Raw genomic sequence first — 22171 nt, 5'->3', positions numbered from 1 at the left:
CCTTTTCTTTCCTTTTTCCCCCTCTAGCTTCCAAATAGGAGAGAAAATGTGGCCCTTGACTTTCTGAGTTTGGCTTATTTCACTAACATAAGGTTCTCAAGTTACATTCATTTTCCTGCAAATGATAATTTCATTTTTATGACTAAAACTCCATTATGTATATGTGTATATATATGTGATACATGTATAGATGTATAAACATACATAGACGTACATATGCATATGTATCACATTTTCTTCTCCCATTCATCGACACCTAGGATGGTTCCATAGTTCAACTATTGTGAATTGTGCTGCTATAAACATAAAATGCAAATGTCATTAGACTATGCATTTTATGGAGGAGTGGTATGGCTGGGTCATATGATAGCTTTATGTCTAGTCTTTTGAGGAACCTCCATACCAATTTCCATAGAAGTTGTACTAATTGACAATTCCACCAACAGTGTAAAAGTGTTCCTTTTTCTTCATATTCTCTCCAGCGTTAACATTTATATCTAATTGTCGAATTAGTAGTGAATAATCTTATGTATCTCCACTGTCACCTTAGGGGCACATCCTCTCCCTGGCAGAGTTCCAAAATTCCATGGCAGGCCCCACTCAATAGCCAAAACCTGAAATCAATACCTCCCATCCCAGTGGCAGCAGCTGACTCTGTTATTGTAATTTTTGTAAATTTCTTTTACTGAATAAATCCCTCCCCTATTCCCCGGGTCCAACATGAACACCCCAGGCATGGAAATATCTTCCTCTCTGCACCTCCAAACCCAGGTTTAGTTAGGAGTCTAAAGTCCCCGAGTGTGAACCCCAAAATCACACTAACTTTTCTGCACCTCAGGGGTGTCTCTGTGTGTGTGTGTAGTTTTTTTTTTTTTTTTTTTGTAAATGGAAAACATGGAAATCCATTGATTTATAACCAATGTTTTCTGACCTATTAACTAGCTAGGTGCTAGGGCACAGTGGTAATTGTGGGTGGTTGTACCTCACTCCCAGTCATTCTAGGATACAATGCAAACACTTTTACTTCTATTGTCCCCCTTGCCCTAAAGCTTTGCATACATATTAACTCACATACCACACCACTGTGAGGTTGCTGCTCTAGGTTACTGACATGTGGCACTTTCAGGGTTAACTAAATCAAACTCCATTTATTGATTTCTCTCAAGGACTCCAACCAACTGATGACCTTCACAGGCCAGCATATATGATGTGTTGGGCTTGTACAGCCATTAAAAAGGACTAAATGATGCCAGGAATGGCGACTACCATATGTATAATTGCAGCTGCTCAGGAGGCTGAGGCAGGAGGATCGTAAGTTCAAAGTCAGCCCCAGCAATTTAGTGAGGCCCTAGGTAACTTAGCGAGACCCTATCTATCTCAAAAAATAAAAAGGGCTGGGGATGTCTCTCAGTGGATAAGAGCTCTTAAGTTCAATCCCCAGTACAAAATAAATAAAAATAAATAAATAAGTTAGAGTTTGTTGAGAACATAAGGCAGAGATGTTTATGGAATTGCAGATTTTTAGACTCACTTGAGTGAAACCTGAGAAGCTGGCACCATGAAGGTAGAATTCTTCAGGACTGGGGCGGGCATCTCGGTTGCCCTCAGTTCCTGTGTTCCCAGCCCTGAGGCCCCGTTTTCCTAGCTGAGGCTCCGGTGAAGTCCTCCAGTGCCCCCTGGCGGAGGAGTTGAGAATTTGCATTTTCTCTCTCCTCAACTAAGAACTGGGTAAGGATATCCAATCAGAGGGAGGAGAGGCCTAGGGAAGCGACCAATCAAAAGCGAGAAGGGGACAGAATTGGACAAGTAGGACCCAGCGCGCTCAGAATAAAAGAGACTCTTTTATTAAGGTGGGGACGAACACACAGTGAGAGTTTGCGTTTGTTTTCTGGGTGGGTCGTGGCGCTCAAGGAGGCCCAGGCTGGGGGCGCCGGAGCAGGAGGGCGGCGGCGAGGCTGGTGCCCTGGCGCTGGGGCCGCGCGTACTTGAGGAAGACCGCGGCGCGGCCCGGCGCCGGGCCCCGCAGAGAGGCGCGGACCATGCACCGCTCGAGGGGGTCCAGCTCCGCGGAGCTGCAGTGGAGAGAAGGGGAGACTGAGGCAGGGAAGGGGCGGGGAGAGCCTATCCCCGGGCCGAAGGCTCGAAGCTGAAAAGATGTTTGACACGGGCCCCGGGGGCGGCCCCCTCGAGGTCGTGATGGGGGCACTGAATGCGGCCACAGGGAACCCAGAGATCCCATCTGCCCCCCGAGGCAGGCCGAAGGGCCCCCCCCAGCCTGCGCACACACCCCTATCCACTCACATCCCCCAGAGAAAGACAGACCCTTCCGGGCATCCTCTCCCCCACCCAGAGACATCGAGTCCAAGTTGCTCCCCGTCCCAAATTGTCTCATCCTGACATGGGAAAGACCCAGAAGGGAGCGACCCAGAAGGGAGGCTATCTGAAGCGGCGGAGACCTACCACCGCCCTCTGCCAAGGCCACACCTGTAAAGCATTGGCTTGGGCCTGGAGCCCGCTCCGTCGAGCATGCGTTGCGCCAGGTTCAGCGCCGCAGCTGCGCGACGACCAGGCTCCCATCCCGCAGCCTCAGCCTCCAGTAAGGACAGCTCCAGGAAATAGGTGGCCAGCAGCATCACCTGCCAGAGAGGCCGGGTGAACCTCAGGCTACGGCTGGCCACGCTGCTCCCTCGCACAGGCCACGCCCTTACCCATGCGCACCTGGGGGCCACTCCCGGCCAGCGCGGTGAGCAGCTCCAGGCACAGCAAGGGCCCAGGATAGTGCAGTCGGAAATCCAAGCGGCTCAGGATGCGGCGCTCTGCGCGCAGCAGCTCTGCCCTCGAGAAGGAGCCGGCACTCAGAAGGCAGAGGGAGGCAGGCTGAGGATTGCGGGGAAAGATGTGAGGTAGCCTTGGACTCCCAGCCCTGGAGCACCTGGGGTCGGCTCAGTCCAAGTTTCAGACCTCAGTTTCCTGGTCTGTAAAACGGGGCCATTGACTTGTGTCTGAAAGTCGTGGATGTCACTAGCATCAGAGTCATAATGACCGGGTTCAATGTACCATTTATCCACTATGTGACATGGGACATTCGTTTCCGCTTTCCATTTCTTCTTCACCCTTAAAACCGAGATGATACTCCCTACTTCATGACACAGCTTTGAGTTTATGCATGTTAACGCTCAAGGGGGACTATGACTACTGTATTCAAGATGGAATCCAAGTTTCAGCTGTTTAAATTCCGGGCAAGAGTTCCCTTATGGTCCGTTTCCTCCTCCTGTTAAAGGGACACATTAGCAGCCCCGTGCCTCGTACAGATTCGTTAGGATTCCAAGAGTACACGAAGAGTTTGGCGCACGGTGGGCATTTAATCAGTGACTACAGCAAAGGCCCCACCCTCCCAAGCCCCAGCCCTCGAATACCTCGGGAAGCACGCACTCTTCCATCTTGCACGCCAGGAACAGGCAGGCCATGCCCAGCAGCTGCAGGCGGTGAAGGCGCACTCTGCCGGCACGCAGGTAGGAATCGAGCAGGTGCACCGCCAGGTAAAGTGTGTCTCCTGCCAGGCACAAGTACTCCTGGGGAGGGGCACAGGTGACCATCAGGGTCTCAGGTAGTGACAGGGAACCAGCCTCGCACCCTCTCCACTTACGTACGTGCACCTGGACCAGCCAGTCCACCACTAGCGCACGCATCTCTGGAGTCACTGGGCGGGGCAGGGGTCTCCGGGGCAGCGCGTGGCACACCTGGGGATGGGCAAGACAGGCCTCATTCTCCACACCTGTGCTTCTGTCGCTCTTGAGCTCCAGCCCGGGGTGCAACAGCCTCCTCCTGCAAAGTTGGATGTAGCAGGAGTGCCACACTGAAATCCGCCTCAGCTGCACCTCTTCCACAACCCCATCTGGAATCCTGGACTTCACTGTAGATACCTCCCTATCCACCTGTCCACTGTGGAGCCCCCATGGCCACACAGCTTCCTGGGCATCTTCCCCTGTCTGGGTTTTCAAATTCCACTCTTGGCCACCAATCCTCAAATCCATCCCCCTCAGAGCACCCAGAAGGGTCCATCCAAAGACAGATCTGACCAAGGAACCTCAGACCCTTAGGAGAAAATCCTAATTCCTGTCAGACTCTCAGACCCTGCTCCCAACCGATGTCACCTCTTCCCTCCCAACCCACATTTCGGCTACACCAGCCTTCTCTTGTTTCAGACTACATCAAGTTTATTCCTACCCCAGGGCCTTAGTGCTTACCTTGCCTCTGCCTGTAATTGTCTTTCCCTTACTCTTTGCATTACCTTCTGAGTCTTCAAGTCTCAGATAAAATTTCCCTTTCTCCATACTCCTCCCTCCATCCCACCCCTCATTATCTCCTATTTCCTTAGTATTTTCACTAAAGATAGCCATTGTTTCCCCGTGTGTGTTGTCTGCTGGCCCTGCTAGGCTGCCAGCACCACGAACGCCCTGAGCTACATACCCCCAGCTCTTTTTGAGACAGGGTCTGTTAAGTTGCCCAGGCTGGCTTTAAACTTGTGATCCTCCTGCCTCAGCCTCGGGAGTTTCTGGGATTACAGGCACGTGCCACCATGCCCAGCTCTTTGGCCCCTTTTGTAAGGACATCATCCCATTCATGAGGCTCGGTCTCTCTGGTCTGGTCAGCTCTCAAAGACTTCAACCCCTAATACCTTCCTACCGGAAATGTGGGTTCAACCTAAGAATTTGGGAACACAGCATTCAGCCTCCAGCAAAGGCTGAGCCCTGTGTTCCGATCACAGGGGCATCTCAGTTCCTGGCAGAGAACCTGGCCCTGGGGAGAGACTGGCGGGTGTTGGCTAAGCTCGCTCCAGCACCTCTTCAGGCAGTGGCATCTCGTGGAGACGGACGCCTGCCACGACCTGTGTGCTGGCCTTTGTGGCCTTCTGTAATTATCAAGTATATTTGCTAGCTGTCTCCCCAGAACGAGGACAGACTGTGGCTCATCGCAGCAGCTCCGGTGCCTAGGACATGCTCAAAAGCGCGATAATAAAGGGTTAAGTGAACTCAGGAGGCACAAATAGGGTAGCCACGGGCTTTCGAAGGAAGGGCTGCCAACAGCCAGAGACCGCGGGAAGGGGTTTCGGTAACTGTGCGAGGGGAAAAAAAGAACCGCCTAGAACTTGAGATCTGGGGTGGGGGCCGGCGCTGGGAAGCCGGACGCGAGGCTGCAGCGCCGCAGGTGTGGACGCCCCGCGGAGCGGAGAGCCCGCCAGGCCCGGCGCCATCCAACCCGAACCCCGGCTGCGCGCCAGGAGTGGGACGGCGCCAGGGTCGCCCGCTCACCATGACTTCAGCGAAGATGTCCCCAGCGTACTCGCGTTCCCCCTCCAGCCCCAGCGAGCTCAGGGCCTCCTCCAGCCCCGGCGGCGCGCACAGCCTCTCGGGGCGTCCCGGGGAGACACTGGTGTCCCCGTCGAGGACTGGGGCGCTCGGAAGCTCTGAATCGAGGGAGGCATTAGGACTCTGAAGGGAAGAGGGGCTGGGGTCAGTCCCTGGAGAGAGGCCCACGCGGCAGCTCGGCCCCGTCCCCGGTCCCTGCCCCTCACCAGCATCCTCGGGCCGAGGCAGCGCGCCAAGCCGAGCCGGCGCTTTCAGGAAGGGCGGGACCCGCGCCGGGCGCTTTAATTAGTCCAGGCGCATGCGCAGTGGGCTCCCTTCACCTGAGCAGGTGCAAATGCAAAGACAAGGGTCGGTAGGCAGGCTCTGCCTCCTCCACAGGCCTAAGGTCAGGGGCTAGTGACAAATGCTCATCCTGCTGCCCAGAAGCCGCCGCCCTGAGCCTCGTTTTCCTCAACCATAACACAGGGATTGCAGCCAACAGGGCTGTCCTAAGGATTTCCTAGGACTGTGCAGGGATCAGCACGGAGCCTGCTACCGGAAAAGCTGAAGGCGTGGGAGTGTTAAGGAACGGCTCTGTGCGCCGGCTCTTCAGTGATTGAATCACCTGTGGGTCCTGCCTTGCAGCTGCTCTCCCTGGGTCCATGCCCCACACTTTGTGCCCAACATGCAGCCAGAGGGATCCTGTGCACACCTAATGCAAATCACACCCTCCGTCTGTTCAGAGCTACACCAGGGCTCCCTTCTCCCTCAAGTTGAAGGCCCAGCTCACCTATGTCTTCTGCTTCCATCCCCCACATAAGCCTCTGAGCTCATCTGTCCATCCCCCTCACTCAGTCCCCCCCAGCCACCCACACTGGCCTCTTCCTCATACCTGAGGCCTTTGCACTGAGTGTTCCCTCTGCCAGAAATGCTTTTCCCTCAGACTGTTTCCCTCCCAAACTTCCTTTAAGGTATTTATTTAGATGTCACCTTCTCCATGAAAAGTGCCATTCTAAGCACTTCTCATCCCATATTCTCTGCACTTATTCTCTCCTTAGCACTTATTGCTTTCTAACCAACCAATGTTCGTGAGCCCCATGATGGCAGGGCTTCTTGTCTACCATTCTCCTATTGCTGTATCCCCAGTACCTAAAACAGTGCCTGGCACATAGTCAGTGCCCAATAAATATTTGTTGAAGGAATGAGTGAACAGGCTAGACATAATTTAGATAGTGGCCCAGCATGCCTTTCTGAGGTGGGACAATGGAGCTGAAACCTGAAGGAGGAGAAAGATCCAGACTATAAAGAGAGGGCAGAATATTCCAAGAGGTGGGACCAGCATGAGCAAAGGCCCTGAGGCAGGAAACAGCTTGTTAGTTTCAGGCACCAAGTCAACAACACTGGGAAAAGTGAACAGGAGAGAGAATTGGATATTGGATCAGTGGCTTCCAGTCACACAGTGAAACCCGTTTGCCCATTGTTACATGTGTCACCTCATTTCCTTCTTTTCCCCCACCTCCACTTGAGAAATCCTGGCCTCTTTATGTCCCCCAGATGGTGAAGAGACCCGAGAGATACTACCCTAACCAAGAGATCAGAGTCATCCCCAGTTAAGGGACAAACGGTCATCCTGTGCCTCCTCATAGTGTGATCTCAGGAAGGCATGTCACTTCTGGAAACTCTGTCCCAAATAGTTGGAATTTAACCCTGGGGAAACATCAGGCAATAAGCTCTGATTGAGAACAGTCTGCAGTATACTTACCCTGTGGGCTTCCAACCTGAAGATGCAGTATGGAAACCTGGTGGACCCATTAGCCAGGGCTTTTTATAACTATGAGGACATTACATGTGACTATTAGTAAAATTTGATTAAGGTCTGTTGACAAGAACATTGTGGCAACATTAACTTTCTGACCTTGATAACTGGACCCTGGCTATGTGAGAAAATACCCTTGTTTCATTACAGATACCTAAATATGAACAGCAGGAAGAGAGAAGGCCAAATAAATGTGATAAAGTGCTACGCAGTGCAGTTTTTGTCAATTAAGAAAGTACTACGAGAAACATGGGTGAAGGATGTATTTTATGTTTTTCAGCCTTTTTTTTTGTTTTCCTTTTCAGTGCTGGGGATTGAACGGGGGGCAGAGCTACACCCCCAGCCCACCCCACTTTCTGAGACAGTGTCTCACTAATTTTCCCAGACTGACCTCAAATTTTCAACCCTCCCGTGTCAGAGATGATGGGATCACAGGCATGTGCCACTATGTCTGGCTATTTTATGCACACACATAAAATTTTTGAGACTTACAGAAAGCTGCAAATACAGTCCCCATCATCCCCACACCGTTTCCCCATTAACATCTTGGTGTGGCACATTTGTCACAGTTAACTGATACTGATGTCATTCACAGAATCTATGCTTTATCCGGTCTTCCTGAGCTTTTCCCTCAACCTTTTGTTTTTTCCCTGCCCCAAGAGCCCATCCTGGGAACTAGCCCAGTCAACACTTACGCTCCTACTGGCTCTGCCACATTCTTAAGAATTTCTTCTAAAGATCTTGACAGTGTTAATATTTTTTTTTTAGTTGTAGGTGGTCACAACAATACAATCTCTTTATTTTTATGTTGTGCTGAGGATCGAACCCAGTGCCTCACACACATGCACATGCAAGGCAAGGGCTCTACCACTGAGTGACAGCTCCAGCCCTGGGTGACAGTTTTGAGGGCAGGTCAGCTATTTTGTTATGTCTCCCAACTGGGCTTTGATCAGCTTTATGTTGGTTCGACTGGAGTTTGTGTTTGGGGAAGCCCAGAGGCGGCCAAGCGTCACTCTAGTGACACTCTAGAGCCAGAACACAATGGCTGAGGGCGACCTTGACCGCCTGGCTGGCAGAGTTTGTCCAGTCTTCTCTGAAAAATCACTTTCTTCCCGTCCTCTGTCCTGTGCCCTTGGAGTCTAGGGCTGGGAATATAGCTTGTCTTGCATGCACAAGGCCCTGGATTCCATCCGCAGCACCACAAACCAATTAAAAAAAAAAAAAAAACAACTAATTTTTTGACAGTCTAAGTTCCCCGGGCTGGTTTCTGACTTGGAATCCTCCTGCCAGAATTACAAGTGTGCACCACGGCATCTGGCCATGATCCCCTTTTGAAAGCTATGTGACTCATGTTAAAATCCAGGAATGCAGAACACAAATGCAGTTAAGATGTACAGTAAGCTTCATTGCAGCACGCTGGTAGCAGAAAAAAAAAAAAAAAAAAAAGACCACAACCAACCAAAAAAACCTGAAAGCCAAGTAAATTCCTATCAACAGGGGAGACAGGCCCACTTGGGATACATCTGCAAAGTGTTGGCAGGGATGTGCACCAGAAGTCCCTCCAAAGGTGGATGTGTGAGTTAAAGGAACCTCATTCTTACCCATCACCTGATATGCAATATAAATACACACCTTGGTAGGGGTGGGGGCAAGATGTGGCAGGACATGCTCAGGGGTGTGGTGGCAGCTGGAAGGGCTGTGCCTTTTTATGTCCTTCTGTCCACTTGCAAAGAAGTGTATGCACTCAAGACTCCAGGACATGGGGTGATAGTCACTTTCTTCTTTATACTTTTATTTATACACAGACACGAAAAAAACTTGTTTAAAATGGACAATGCAGAAGATGGATTAATCTACTTAAAATTTAATTTGCAAAATTTGAAACTCTTCATCCTCAAACTAAGAAGCACCAGTTATCTCAGGGTCACTCCAGTTATCTAAGGGTGTTTCAAGCAAGGGACACAGTTGAGCGACAGTGGTTCCTCTGGTGGATCAAGGATGTACCACCAGACCCAGAGGCAGATGGGATGCACCCACTGCAGGGCCAGCCACGGTGCCTGAAGAACTGCACTCACCTTACCGAGGGCTGCGACTAGAGTGAAAAGGAAAGGCTTTTCTTTATAAGTTCCCGATTATCTTAATGCCACTGTGACATACTTTTGTAATTAAAAAGACAATAAGGTCCATATAAAGTCAGAAAACCCAACACGATGGGGTTGGGATGTGGCTCAGTGCTACAGTCTGCCAAGGAAAGCCAGCTCTACCTCTGAGCCACATCCCTAGCTCGCTCTTAAATTTTGAGACAGAGTCTTGCTAAGTTGCTCAGGCTGGCTTTGAACTTGGGGATCCTTCTGCTTCAGCCTCCTCAATCACTGGGATTACAGGAGTGCCCCACTGGTGAAGATTTGTAATCAGGACCAGACCTTCCCATGAGGCTCACTTAAAAATCACAAAGCTTCCCTGTGTGATGCCCTCCTCCCTGCAAAATCTGAAATGAATTCACCTGTGCCAGGCTTGGGAGAGGGAACAGTCCAGCCCAGCCTGTAAGGGCCAGTGACAAGCTGGGGACGGAGGGCAGGTCCAGCTCCCAGCCAGGATAAAAGGCTCCGGGAGTTGGAAAAGTGACTCTAGGAGCTGCAGGAGGCTGTAACCAGGTGCTCTGCTACTCCCAGCTGATGGCAATCGCAAATGCCATCAACACAGATTCTGCTCTGGAATTTGGGGGCCTCAAGCTGCGCGATTTAATATAAATGAGCAAAGAAACTGTGGCAGCGTGTACCTCTCCAGGGCTCAATGACCACATGAAATGAGCCAGCCCCTCCCACTCAGTTCCAGGGCAGGGACACCACACACAGATTGTTTAGAATCCCTCCCCTCTCGAGCCCTGCCCTTGAGTCCAGCCTCCTCTGGCTGGAGCAGTCTCTGTCTGCTCCACCCCAGCCTGCTCTGCAGTTTCACCCCAGCATCCTCCCCTCTGGCCTGGGCTCCCATGTTCATTCCCACTGCCACCTGCTTGACAGGGAACTCAAAGAGCAGTGGAGCAGGAGGTGGATGGTACCCAGGGGCTGGACTCCATAACCAAGCAAGGCTGGGGGTGGCAGCTGGCAAAGTGCAGGCGGGGCCCTGGTCTGAAATGAGTGTCTTTATTGCTTGTACCGTACAAACACAAGGGGTAAGAAGAGCCAGTGGGGACAGGGAGAGCTGTCAGATAAACATCATACACATACGAGAAGGGAAAGAGCCCCCATACCCTCCCCACCCTCCCCACAATGTCTTTCTATGGACTGCCCAGTAGGGAGGAGGATGGGGAGGTCAAACCACAAAAAACAAACCGCACACACCCAGAGACGCCGGGGGCAGGGGGAGCGAGGACATGGGTGGGGAAGCAAGTGGACCCCAGGTACCCGCTCCCCACACACGATGGAGCGCTGGGCGGGTGGGGCCCAAGCGCACACACACCACGCACACTCGAGGGCCCAGACACACTGCCCTCACACACACACACACACACACACACACACAGCCATGCACACCTGCATCCCAGCAGCTCAGGGACGCCCACGGACACAGTCCACAGCACACACACACACACACACACACACACGTGTGCTTACAGCACTGACACGTTCTCTCCATCACGTTCACCTTAAGGCTGCAGAATTTGGGGCCCTGGAGATGGGAAGGGGTGAGGTGGCCTGGGAGCCTCCCTTCTCAGAGGCCCTTAACCCCAGTATGTACCGAAGATGCCCTCCCCTGCCCCTTCTCTCCCCAAGTCCATGGGGCCCAATACTGTCTCGGTGAGATGTGTAACAGCCGAGGCTAGTGCCCTTCTGCCTCAGGCAGAAAGAAGTGGACAATCCTGACCCCCGTCCTCAAAAGGAGCCAAGGCCAGACCCAGGGTCCAGTGGGAGGTAAGGCCAGCTGGAAGGAAGCCCTGGTAAGGCACAGGGTTGGGGGGCAGGCAGGCTGGCCCCCCATTGTTCCTTCTGCCTCACCCACAGAGTTAGCAGAACAACTTGGGGAGGGAAAGGGAAAGGAAGGGCCAGAAGGCAGTGACCCTCTCCTGGTTCCCCATGACGCAGGGATCTGGCTCCATTCACAAGGAGCCCTAACCCCCGATCCCACCGGTCCCTGGACATTATTGCTTTTCTGACCCCAGTATGGGGGTGGCAGGTGGACCTCCTCTCGCCAGACCCCTGGGGCCTAGGCGACAGGCTGTGGAAGGTGGCACGGGTGCTGTCCGCTAGGCGGCCGTCCCACCAGAGGCAGCTTCATCCAGAAGCAGCAGTGTAGCCAGGCTGCCTGCGTGATGCCCAGCCAGAAATTCAGGCAGGACCCGGGGATCCATGCTTCACCCTCACTGGGGCCTGTTTTTGATTAAAAACCTGAATCCATCCTCCCAACAGCCCATGCTGGGGTAGGAGGTGGACAGTCCCTCCACACAAAGGGGAGGTTAGAGGCCAAGGCTGCGGGGACCACTGAGGTGAATTTGGGGGAGGACTGAAGAAGGAACTGGAAATGGGGGTGAGAGAGTGAGGGATGGGGACACAAACCAAAAAGGCAAAATAAAAAGTCTTTTTAAAAAGCCACCCAGTTGGTGGATGGTGGCCATGCAGGAGTCCTGTGGTGGCAATGGGCTGCTCACTCACGGATGCTGGCTGAGTAGGAGAACTGAGGGAAGTGCGTCCGCTGGTCCAGCTCCAGAGAACCCAGGCTGTCATCTGTGGGTCAGGAGGAAGCGTATTTGGGGTACTGGCCTGCAGAGGGCCAGAGGCACCCACAGACTCCCTCAGGATACACCCAGAGGAAGGACTGCAATGGGGTCACAGAATGAACCCAGCAGGAAGTTCCAGCAAGATTGGAAGGGATGGCTCAGAGGCACCTTCCTGACAGAGCCGCCGCAGCCATGTGCCTCCCCCAGGCCCTGGGTAGTCTTGTGTGGGGAAACTCCACAGGCCATCACCCTGACCCTGTGTCCTCTCAAGTGTCCTCCTCCCATTCTCTCCCCATGCCATCACCAAGGTCCAACCCAGACGCCTCAGGCCCAGTCCCCTACCCTGGCTTGCTTCAATCTACCCTCCACGTGCAGCCAGGGGATTGCACAGAACCCTCCCATGGTTCTCACCCCGTGTTCCTGGGATGCTCCCAACTCTGACCCCCATGCCTCCTGCCTCTTCCCTGAGCCCACAGCTACCCTGTCTGCAGCCTGTCCCTTTGACTGCAAAACTCTCTCCACTACTGGAACCAACATGCCACTCTTGCCAGAAAGCACAGGCCAGGTGAGGCACTTCCTCCATGAGACCCCAGTCCCTGGGCTTCTACACCAGGCTGACTGCTCTGGGCTGTCACAAAACCTAGACTGGGAGCTCTCCAACAGCAGGGCCCGGGGATGGCTGGGTCACTGCTGTGAGGCTTTGGAGTAAAAACACAAATAGCTTAAGAGTCAATGAACTAAAAAAAAAAAAGTCAATGAGCTCATTTAGCCCAAAGACCCCAGCCACCTCCTGACCAGTGCTTTCCCTGCAGCTCTGGACTGCGCTGTAACCAATGGCTCCTGGTGACCCTCACCAGACCAAAAAGAACCCAGCAGCAAAAGGCCTGCAAGCAGATGTTAGGGCAAACTGCCCAGAGGCAGACCCCACCTCTCCTCCACCCAGGCAGGCACTGTGATGGCCAACGGGGCCCCCAGACACTCACAGCGGTCCGGGGGTGTGATTGTGATGGACTGGGCGGTGAACTCGTCATCAAAGTACCTTGTGTCAACCTCAGATGTGACCTGAGGCTTGAAGGGTGGCAGGAGCTATGGAAAAGAATAGCCCAGACTCAGGGACCCTGAGGACAGGCCTTGACCTAGGTCACCCACAAATGGAACAGGCCCCCAGGAGTTGCTGGAGGCACACAGGTGGGCACTCACCTTCTTTTGCACCACATCCTGCCAGTTGATGCTGAGGAAGAACCTGTGCTCCATGACCTCCTTGGCATCGCTGGGCCCCCCACCGAGCCTGGGCAGAGACGGCCATCAGCACCTATCTCCCAGAGCAGCTGGGTCTGGGAGATGGGCTTCAGTGCAAGCAGGCCAGAGCCTCCAGCGGGAAGTATCTGCACAGCCTTTCGCAATTCTGTCCCAGCCACAAACCACCACTTCACAGAGGGGGAAGTCAAGGCTCAGGAAGGGGCGCTCATGACCACCTGGTCTCACAGCCTGCCTCACTGAGTCCAGCAAGAGTGGGCAGGAGGGCTTGGCCACAAGACTGCCCAGTCCTCAAAATCCCCAAACCCCATGGAAGGGCAGGGAGGGCCAAGCATGGGCCTGGCCAAGGGGAAGCCCTTCAGGTGCTAGCTGTGTCTACCACAGGCTGCATGGGGGATGACATACTGCAGGCCCATAGCAAGTGCACCTGTAGACACTGCTCTCTCTAGGCCAAGGGCAGCGGCAGCAGGTAGCACTGAGATGGGCGGGCAGATGCCAGCCCTCACCTCTGCTTAGGGTCCTTTTTCAGCAGCCCAGCCAGCAGGGACTTGGCCTCGGGACCAAGCGTGCGTGGGAAGCGGATCTCCTCCATGAGGATGAGCTCAAAGAGGCGCTCATGGTCCTGGTTGTAGAAGGGCAGGCGGCCGCACATCATCTCGTACATGACCACGCCCAGCCCCCACCAGTCCACGGCCCGGCCGTAGTCATTGTCCTCCAGCACCTGGGGAGGGAGGGGCAATAAGCAGCCAAGCCACAGTCCAGGGCCAGGCAGGGGAGAGAGGAGTCAGTTTTGCCCTCAGCGTCTAAGCCAGGCAGGCACACAGGCCCGGGGGCCCTCCACCCTTGGCCTACGTGTTCCTGGGCCCCCAGCTCCAGACACCTCAGGTGCCAGGTACTCCGGGGTCCCACAGAAGGTTTTCATGGTGGCACCGTCACTGATGCCCTCTTTGCAGAGGCCAAAGTCGGTGATCTTGATGTGGCCATCTTTGTCCAGCATGAGGTTTTCCAGCTGCAGGAAAAGTCAATAGATGAGGGGAACATCCTCATCTTCTGTCACCAGGCTTCTGTCACCAGCCTTCCCCTCCAAGGGGCAACAGGCTTGGGTGGTAACTGTCCAGCCAGCAGCTCCTCAGCACTGACTCCTGGGGCCAGGATGAGCCCAGTGCATGGCCACACAGGCTGAGGCGCAGAGGGAGGCCAGGCCCAATGCCTCCCTTCCTCTAGCCACCCCAGGCAAGCTGAAGGAGCCAGGCCCTGCTCCAGCTGCTGCCTCTATTGTGGGCTGCAGTTACTTAAGATCCAATTGGAACTGAGGGCACTATCCTTCTTCTATTTTTTATTAAACTTTTTTTCTTTTAATTATGATACACACATCACAAAAGAAACAGAAAACACAAATGAGAGAGGCAGTAGAGCCTCTGTGCAAACTGTGAGGTCAAGAAATAACATCAGCAGCCCTCTGGAACCCTAATGTGCCCCTTCCCAGGTATTAACTATCTCCCACCCCAACCCCCACAGTGAAAAGCAACTTTTTTTTTTAGGTACCAGGGATTGAGCCCAGGGGCACCTAACCACTGAAGCACATCCCCAGTCCTTTTTATATTTTGTTTTGAGACAGGGTTTTGCTAAGTTACTTAGGACCTCATTAAATTGCTGGGGCTGGCCCTGAACTCATGATCCTCTGTCCTGCCTTACTTAGCCTCTCAAGTTGCTGGGATTAGGCATGTGCTACCGTGCCCAGTGAGAAATCACTTTTTTAATTCCTTGCTTTTCTCTATAGTTTTGTTTTCTTTTGTGGAGCTGGATATGGAACTCGGGGCCTTGTGAATGCCTGCCACTGAAATACCTCAGCCCTTTCCTCACTGGTTTTGACATCTACGTGCACACCTGTGAGCAGTGCTGGACGTGTCCCACCTACTCTGGCCTTTCCCCCGACTCCAGCCTATGAGCTGCATCAGCACCCCTGGGCAGCTGGGCTGCTCTCTCTGCTGCAATCCTGCCGTGGAGACACCACAGTGCACCGTGCCTGTTCCACAGCAGCAGGCATTCTGAGCTAGTAACAGTGCTGCTCTGAGTACACGCACACTTTCTGGGGTGAGCACGTGTCCCTGTTTCCGCTGTGCACACAGCAGGGCAGGTGGCGAGTGTTCAGCTTTGGTGGAGGCTGCTACTTTCTAGAGTTTGTACCAACTGACACCCTCACCTGAAGCCCTGGAGCCGCACAGCGACTGGGAAAGGCCTTCACAGTGGAACCACCTGGGCCCACCTCCCCGTGTGAGTGCCATGCGCATGCCAGGGGCCAGCCTGGCCTGCCGAGGGCACACCCTCGATCCCAGCCACCTGCTCACCTTGATGTCACGGTACACCACGTCCCGTGAGTGCAAGTACTCGAGAGCTGAGACGATCTCTGCACCATAAAACCGGGCCCGCTCCTCTGTGAAGACACGCTCCCGGGATAAGTGGAAGAACAGCTGCAGGGGACAGGGGAAGGTTAGACCCCAGCCTCGGGAAGGGAGGATGGCCCAGCACCCAGTCCCATGACAGAGTGACACCTGCTCCCTGAGCAGGCAGGACATCAAGAGGCACCAAGTGAGGGGTGGTGAAATAACAGCTCACACAAAGAGAAAAACCAAGCAAGGGACGAAAAATAAGGGGCAGTCAGCAGGTGCCCACAGAAAGATAAGGAACAGGTGAAGGCATCGGTGACAGCAGGGAGACAGGCATGTCACAAGCAAGTGACAGAACATGCTGAGCAAGACCAAGTCAGACAGATATGACCACATCCCGGTCAGTCACATGTGTGTCCAGAGGGTAAGAGGAGGAGCAGGGGACAAGAGCAAGCATGAGCCACTCAGTGACAGAGTGGCTGGATCAGTCTGCACAGGGAGGACCTGGGGTCAGAGGGCTGGTGCGTCTTTACCTCCCTAACAACATCCTTCCTCTCATTGTCGGCTTACCGCCCCACAACCTCTCCCAACCCCTCTGCACCTGGGTTTGGATTCTGCCCTGAAAACTCTCTCAACAGCTGTGTGAACTTGGGCAAGCCATTTAACCTCTCTGAATCTCAGTTCCCCACCTGCAAAATGGAGATGATGCCATCTGGCTCAAAGGAGCAGGGTGGGGGGTGAGGGCGGAACCCAGTGATAGGAAGCCTCCATCTGTCCCTTCCATCTCACCCAGATCCTGCCCCCATACTCTGGAAGGAGACCCCCACATGCAAGGCCGGTGGCTGGGGCTTACCTCACCCCCGTTGGCATACTCCATGACGAAGCACAGGCGGTCGTGGGTCTGGAAGGCATACTTCAGCGCCTGAGGGAGGAGGGTACAAGGGCCACTGGGGTCAGGGGGGGAAGAGAGCTCTGCCTAGTCCGGGAGGAGAAAGCAGTTTATTCTACCTGTACACACCCGCCCTGGCCTGGGCTGCTGTCAGGCAGGTGAGTTCAAATCCCAGGCACCGGTGAGGGATAAAGTGTGTTCTAGGCAAGCAGGATTTGTCTTCCTTCTTGTTTTAACAGTAAGTGTGTTAATAGCTCTCTCTCTCTCTCTCTCTCACACACACACACACACTAGGCACAGCAGTGACTTTAAAGCCAAGTCTAAAGACAGGGTGAACAAGCTGTCAGCCAACCAACAGGTCCCAAGCTGTATGTAAGGAGCCCTCCAGGAGGTTCCTCAGGTCACCTTGGACACCTCTCTGCTCGAAACAACTCTGCAGTTCTGTCTTCCACACTGAGGCACCTCCTAAGATGACATGAACAACACTACGGCTTCACAGGCTACCTGCACAACTAAGCAAGAATCGGCACAGAAACCACCCTCCATCTAGTTCTCCTAACTGATACCCAATGGCCTTGATGGAGACTGCAGCCCTAAGACACCTCCCTCCCCCAAAGAGGGGTCCACTGGGCCAAGGCAACAGGCAATATAATGACCACACATCTGCTTCCATGATACCTCAAAACCAAAATCAAAATCAAAAGTCTTTCCATTTGGACCAGGCAGGTTGGTTCTGCCCATCCACAAAGACAGCTCTGTGCTCTCCCAGGGCTGTCCCACATCATGAACCGCCACCTCTGAGGAAAGTGCCACCCTGCATCAGGGCCTTGATTCAGACAATATGGGGAGCACACTGAGGCTGTGCTCTGTAGTGGGAGGTTTGGACTCTCCCTGAACTCTGCAAAATGGGCTGGCCTGGAGCCCCACCACCCACTGCCATCTGAGAAGGGGGGTGACTCACAGTGAGGAAGGGGTGCCTGGTGTTCTGGAGGACCCGGCTCTCAGTGACGGTGTGAGCGACTTCATCCTGCAGACAGAGAGTGTGGGTGAGCAGTTGTGACCACACACACCCCAGCCTGAGGCCTGGGGGAGTAGCACCTGAGTAAGACCAATTCCATTCTTTGCCATCAAAAAAAAAAAAAAAGGACCCAGATATGGACAGTCAGCAGCTCTCAAAACTACAAGAAGAGTTGATTGAGATTCTACAACAGGAGGGGCTAGGATCTTACAAAGGCTGGGCTCAACCCTCAGTCAGTCTCTCTCTCTCTCTCTCTCACACACACACACACACACACACACACACACACACTCTCACACGGGAAGCCGCTGCTCTGGACTGAGCTCCTGCACTAGGCTCTAGTAGAGTCACTCATACCAAATGTCACATGATCAAATGGAATGTTAAGAAAGCAGCTAGATTCCAAAACAGACCATTATTCCTAAAAATGGGAGATTCCAGTCTACCTGAATCAACATGAAAAGAAAGTCCTCGCTGCTTTAACCCCTACAAAAGGAAGTATGAGGTAATTTGATGTTACCAGGTCCACTTTTTTTTAATGGTGTTTCCTTGTTCCCTGACAACACTCACTGCTCTGCCATTGCCCAGTGGGACTTCTCCCTCTATTTCACAGAACGGAGGTGGCCTCAGTTAACAGATCACAAATAAAAGCTAGTAAGACCTCAAACTACATGAGCTGTTATTTTGTCTCCTGAAACCCCCAAGGAAGCCAGTGCACGGCCACGAGGATCCACCTTGGCAATGATGACCTCCTTCCGCAGGATCTTCATGGCGTAGTAGCGGCCAGTAGCCTTCTCCCGCACAAGGATGACTTTGCCAAAAGTGCCCTTGCCGAGGAGTTTGAGATAGTCGAAGTCATTCATGGTCTGAGGGGAGGGAAAAAGCAGGGGCAGTCAAGGACCTGGCAATCGGCCATGGAAGGAAATCCTTTAATAAGGAAAGGGGAAAGATACCACTACAGGAGCAGGGAGGGAGCTCTGGGCAGCAGCTCTGTTCTGAAGGGGCTATGGCCAGGCACTCCCAGGCACAAGCTATGCGGGGCAGGCCTGGAGCTCTGAATGGGGCCGCCTAGTCTTTACAACCCCCCAGGACGAGTCCGTGGCAGCTCTGTCCATGGCTGCCCCTCACCCCAGGGCCAGAGAAGCCCTGTACCATCCATAACTTGGAACCACCCCATCTTGCACAGCATCTATGAAGTCTCTCCAGAGACCCCTGCACATCTGCATGAAAACCAAGGGAGGCTGGGTTGGTCAGCCCGCCCCAGGCCACCTGCCCCCAGCGCGTACCACTTTGGCCCGTGCTTTGCTGACAGCCACTTCCATCTCCTCGGCTGTGGAAGAGTCACTGGGGGAACCACACTTGTAGTCCATGGGGTCCTCGCCAGGGCCCCGCTGCTTGAGGCTGTTGGCGACCATTTGGATGGCCCGCATCCACTCCTCCCTGTGTGGGGACACACAAGTCTTAGACCTTGACTGGGAAAGCAGACGGCTACCTCGCAGCCCAGACACACCGCCTCCAATGGGTGAGCAGATGGGCAAACCTCTTTGGGAGCTTTGGAGAGATCTAAGACAGGTTGAGCTGACAGGATCCGACTGAAACTTCACAGACCTCTGACTGTGGAGGTGGGAGAGTCAAGAGTGGAATAAAAGAGAGGTCACCCATTGTCCAGGAGTGGCCTGGCCTGAGGGTCCTGTGCAGACAGGTAGCACTGAAATGATCAAAGTGGGCTGACTACTTTTGTTCACAGCCCCTTGAAAAGAAGCCACCAACTTGAACCCTGAATGAGGGAGCCCGTGCTCCTGAGCTGCTCAGAACACACGAGCAGTGCAGGTTTACAGGTCTCAACTGTTTTGTGAAGCAAAACCAAGAGTAAATTAAGCATTCAAGCACCAATGCAGCTAAAGAATTCACAGGGAGAGCTGGCCAGCAGAACTCCCTGGAGGGACTGGCTGCTGAGGTAGAGTGTGGGGGCTGCAAGGCAGGGACAGAAAGAGATGGAGGAGAAGTGGTCTCAGCAGAAAGGACCTGGTTTGAAAACAATAAATTGGCTTTGTCACTCATGATTTAGTTGTTGGGAGCAAATTTTCTTTTGATACTTGCAAACTGTTCTTTGTCTAGTTAGTGGAAATGACCGCAGACCAAAAAGAAAAAAAATATTAGGCTTAATGACACTCAATTGTTCACATCCCCCCATTTCTGACTCACCACACAGCAATTCTAGTGGTTCAACCTAACATATTTTGAACCCCCATGTATTACGCTTATGTCTAGAAATCAGCCACATTACCAGCGGGAAATAGAAAATGTTCACTAAGAATGAGACAATTCAGAGAGTAAGCAGGCAGCCTCCCAAATTCCGAAAACTGAAAGAAGCCACGGTGTGTGCAGCCAGCGCTGGCAGAAAGCCACCAAGAACCAAGAGCGGCCGAGTTCTTCATGCACACGCATCCTCTAGCTGCCCTCCACCAGCCTCTGTCCCACGGCATCAAGCAGGGCCACTTCCTTACCTATCAGCCCAGCAATGCATTTCCCATGTTTTGACACTGCTGGAACACAGAAGTGTCTTACAGTGGCAGCCTCTCTCCACTTAATTGGGCACTGCTATTTTTTGGTATTATAAACACTCAGAGAGCACTCACTGTTATTCACCACCCTCTCCTCCTTTCTTTCAAAGGAGGAAACTGAGGCACAGATTAAAAAATCAAAAGTAAGAAAAACATGGCAGCTGCTGCAAGCCTGGCAGCTGGACTCCCACTGGACTTGAGGCCTTCCCCAGGGCCAATGGGCCAGACAGTTCTTGCCCAGATCTGTGGCTTGCTGAAGCAAGCTGGAACTAAGCTCAGAGATTCCCGTTAGTGCACAGGAGGCTCTTCCTCCTCAAACTGGCTTCACTCCCCTGAGACCATGCTTTGTAAGATGGAGGTGAGTATCCACCATATCATGTTTTGAAACAGATACACAAACATCAAGTGTTGGCACATGGCCCCTTCCCACCCAAGAAAAGTCTGGGGTCCCCATAACCCATATATGTCAACCCCATGAGGAGCTTTGAGTGTGGTATGCCTCCTGTACCTGTACAGGTGTTCAGTAGGTATCTAAGTAATGAACAAGCAAGGCAGCCAAAGTCTGAGTGGCCCCAGGGCCTATGCACAGCAAGGCCACTGCACACCCAGGCAGAGTGGGGTTGGCCTCTTCCCTCCCTGACCCAGCACTTCTAGCCAGCATTTCTCAACTGGTTTTAACCCATGCTCCCTTTGGAACAAGTCACAGCCTAAAGCCCAATGCCTATATTAATTTCCCTGTTTTCAGAAAAAAAAAAAGGGAAAGAGTAGGGACACATCCTATGATATGCCTTGTCAATCACAGCTGTCATAGAAATTTTAAAATCGTAGATAAAAAACAAAGTCACACAGGCAGGCACAGTGGGACACACCTGTAATTCCAGTGACTCAAGAGACTGAGACAGGAGGATCACAAGTTCAAACTAGCCTTGGCAACTCAGTGAGACCCTGTCTCAAAATAAAAATAAAAAAGGCTGGGAAGATGGCTCATTGGTACAGTACCCTAGATTCAACCCCAGACTGCAGAAAGAAAATCACAGATCTCCTAAAGGATACGAACAGTGTGATCATACATACAACCTCATGGAGAGAAATTTTGAGATTGTGAAAAAAGCTGGCTGCAGATTAAGACCCACAGTGTGATATCAACTTTCTGACAAAGAGAGGGATGGAGTGAACACAGCACCCCAGAAGCAACTCTGAGCCTGGCAGATCAGCTGTACGGGTGTCCCATCCTTTCCAGCCTCATCCCCGCCTCAGCACGGCAGCTGCTGAAGCAGGGCGGACTGCCTTGTGGAGAGCAGCAGGCCCAGGGCCTGGTCCAGGAAGCACCAGCCTCGGGGAAGGTGTGAAGGCAAGGCGTGGGGCCAAACGGATCCACCAAGGATGAAGGAGGTGGATGCGGGTAACTGAGGCCCTCCCCAACGCTGACCAGCTGCCGGTCCAGTTCCAACTGGACTGAGGTTACAAGCTTGCAGCACTCAGAATTCCAGAGAAAAAGTAAGAGCCTCTGTCCAGGACACTCCTCAAAGGTTTCAACACAGTGTCTGGGGCAGAGGGGAGCTTCTACCCAAAGCTGGGGCTAAAAGGAGAGCTCTTAAGGAAACCAACCCCCTCCCTGGTTAAGAGTCACAACTTAGGAAAATAACAGCAGTGAGTGTGCAGCTCCACAGCCACAACCTCAAGAGCATGGGAAGGAAGGGTTCTGACATGGAGATGGAGGCACAGAGAGGTAGATCACCTGTGGCGGTTACACAGCTGGAGACAGCAGAGCTGGGACTCAGTGCCAGGCAACCCATTCTTCCCTAGTCCCCACTGCCTTTCCCTGTGCTGGGGGTCTGAGTGTCAGACTTGAGAGAAGCTGAGGAAAGCTCCAGCCTTACTTCCTAGAACAGGTCCAGGAGAATCAACCAAAGATACTCTCGGGCAGGTCCACGGACCAAGGGACATCATACCAAGGGACCTTGAAGCCAAGCAAACTGATGCCTCCCCTTGGAAGCTGTGAGGTGGACCACATTCCAGAGGAGGCCTCTCCCACTGGACACCACCCCCAGACACCCTCCACACAGGCAGCCACCATGATGCTGTGAGAAGTAACACCTTTAACCCTCCCAATGACCAAGGCAGCAGAAACTGTGATCCACGTCATGCTACAAATAGGGAAACTGAGGCACAGGGAGG

At 53.1% G+C, this 22171-nt stretch overlaps 2 protein-coding genes across 9 annotated transcripts in view; both read right to left on the bottom strand.

The window, feature by feature from the left end:
- Positions 1-1822: 1822 nt before the first annotated feature.
- Positions 1823-6137, bottom strand: Ccnp (cyclin P). Of its 2 annotated transcripts, XM_046440181.1 has the most exons (7): positions 5576-6137; positions 5313-5492; positions 3651-3740; positions 3417-3572; positions 2719-2877; positions 2485-2636; positions 1823-2072 (listed from the first exon to the last, which is right to left on the bottom strand). In XM_046440181.1, the coding sequence occupies exons 1-7, from the start codon at positions 5579-5581 to the stop codon at positions 1907-1909; spliced, it is 909 nt and encodes a 302-aa protein (XP_046296137.1). In that variant the 5' UTR covers positions 5582-6137; the 3' UTR covers positions 1823-1906. The 2 variants fall into 2 exon arrangements, with proteins under 2 accessions (XP_046296137.1, XP_046296136.1); XM_046440180.2 differs by lacking the exons at positions 5313-5492; positions 5576-6137 and having other exon boundaries at positions 3651-5279.
- A 4149-nt stretch (positions 6138-10286) lies between these two features.
- Positions 10287-22171, bottom strand: part of Akt2 (AKT serine/threonine kinase 2) — a 49936-nt gene continuing 38051 nt past the window's right edge. For 6 of the 7 annotated variants that reach the window (XM_058577674.1, XM_058577677.1, XM_058577676.1 and 3 more), the window contains 11 exons: positions 18716-18869; positions 18164-18295; positions 17373-17438; positions 16817-16876; positions 16376-16444; positions 15484-15606; positions 14016-14144; positions 13642-13856; positions 13079-13166; positions 12862-12964; positions 10287-11885 (listed from right to left, as the gene is read on the bottom strand). In XM_058577674.1, the coding sequence (XP_058433657.1) occupies positions 11806-11885; positions 12862-12964; positions 13079-13166; positions 13642-13856; positions 14016-14144; positions 15484-15606; positions 16376-16444; positions 16817-16876; positions 17373-17438; positions 18164-18295; positions 18716-18869 (1219 nt within the window). In that variant the 3' untranslated portion in view covers positions 10287-11805. The remainder of the gene's footprint in view (positions 11886-12861; positions 12965-13078; positions 13167-13641; positions 13857-14015; positions 14145-15483; positions 15607-16375; positions 16445-16816; positions 16877-17372; positions 17439-18163; positions 18296-18715; positions 18870-22171) is intronic. The other variant, XM_046440170.2, reaches the window with a different exon arrangement.

The sequence above is a fragment of the Marmota monax genome, unplaced genomic scaffold, assembly GCF_021218885.2.
Source record: "Marmota monax isolate L192 unplaced genomic scaffold, Marmota_monax_Labrador192_F-V1.1 WCK01_AAM20220418_F8-fsc00228, whole genome shotgun sequence".
NCBI lineage: Eukaryota > Metazoa > Chordata > Mammalia > Rodentia > Sciuridae > Marmota > Marmota monax.
The sequence above is the reverse complement of the archived record's forward strand: the minus strand, read 5'-3'. Positions and strand labels throughout refer to the sequence as shown.

Coding starts and splice junctions, on each gene's coding strand:
- Ccnp (XM_046440180.2), bottom strand. CDS start 4,034: ATGGATTTGAGGATTGGTGGCCAAGAGTGGAATTTGAAAACCCAGACA. Junction 3,573..3,650: donor ACTGGCTGGTCCAGGTGCAC/GTACGTAAGTGG, acceptor GCCCCTCCCCAG/GAGTACTTGTGCCTGGCAGG. Junction 2,637..2,718: donor TGGCCGGGAGTGGCCCCCAG/GTGCGCATGGGT, acceptor CCTCTCTGGCAG/GTGATGCTGCTGGCCACCTA.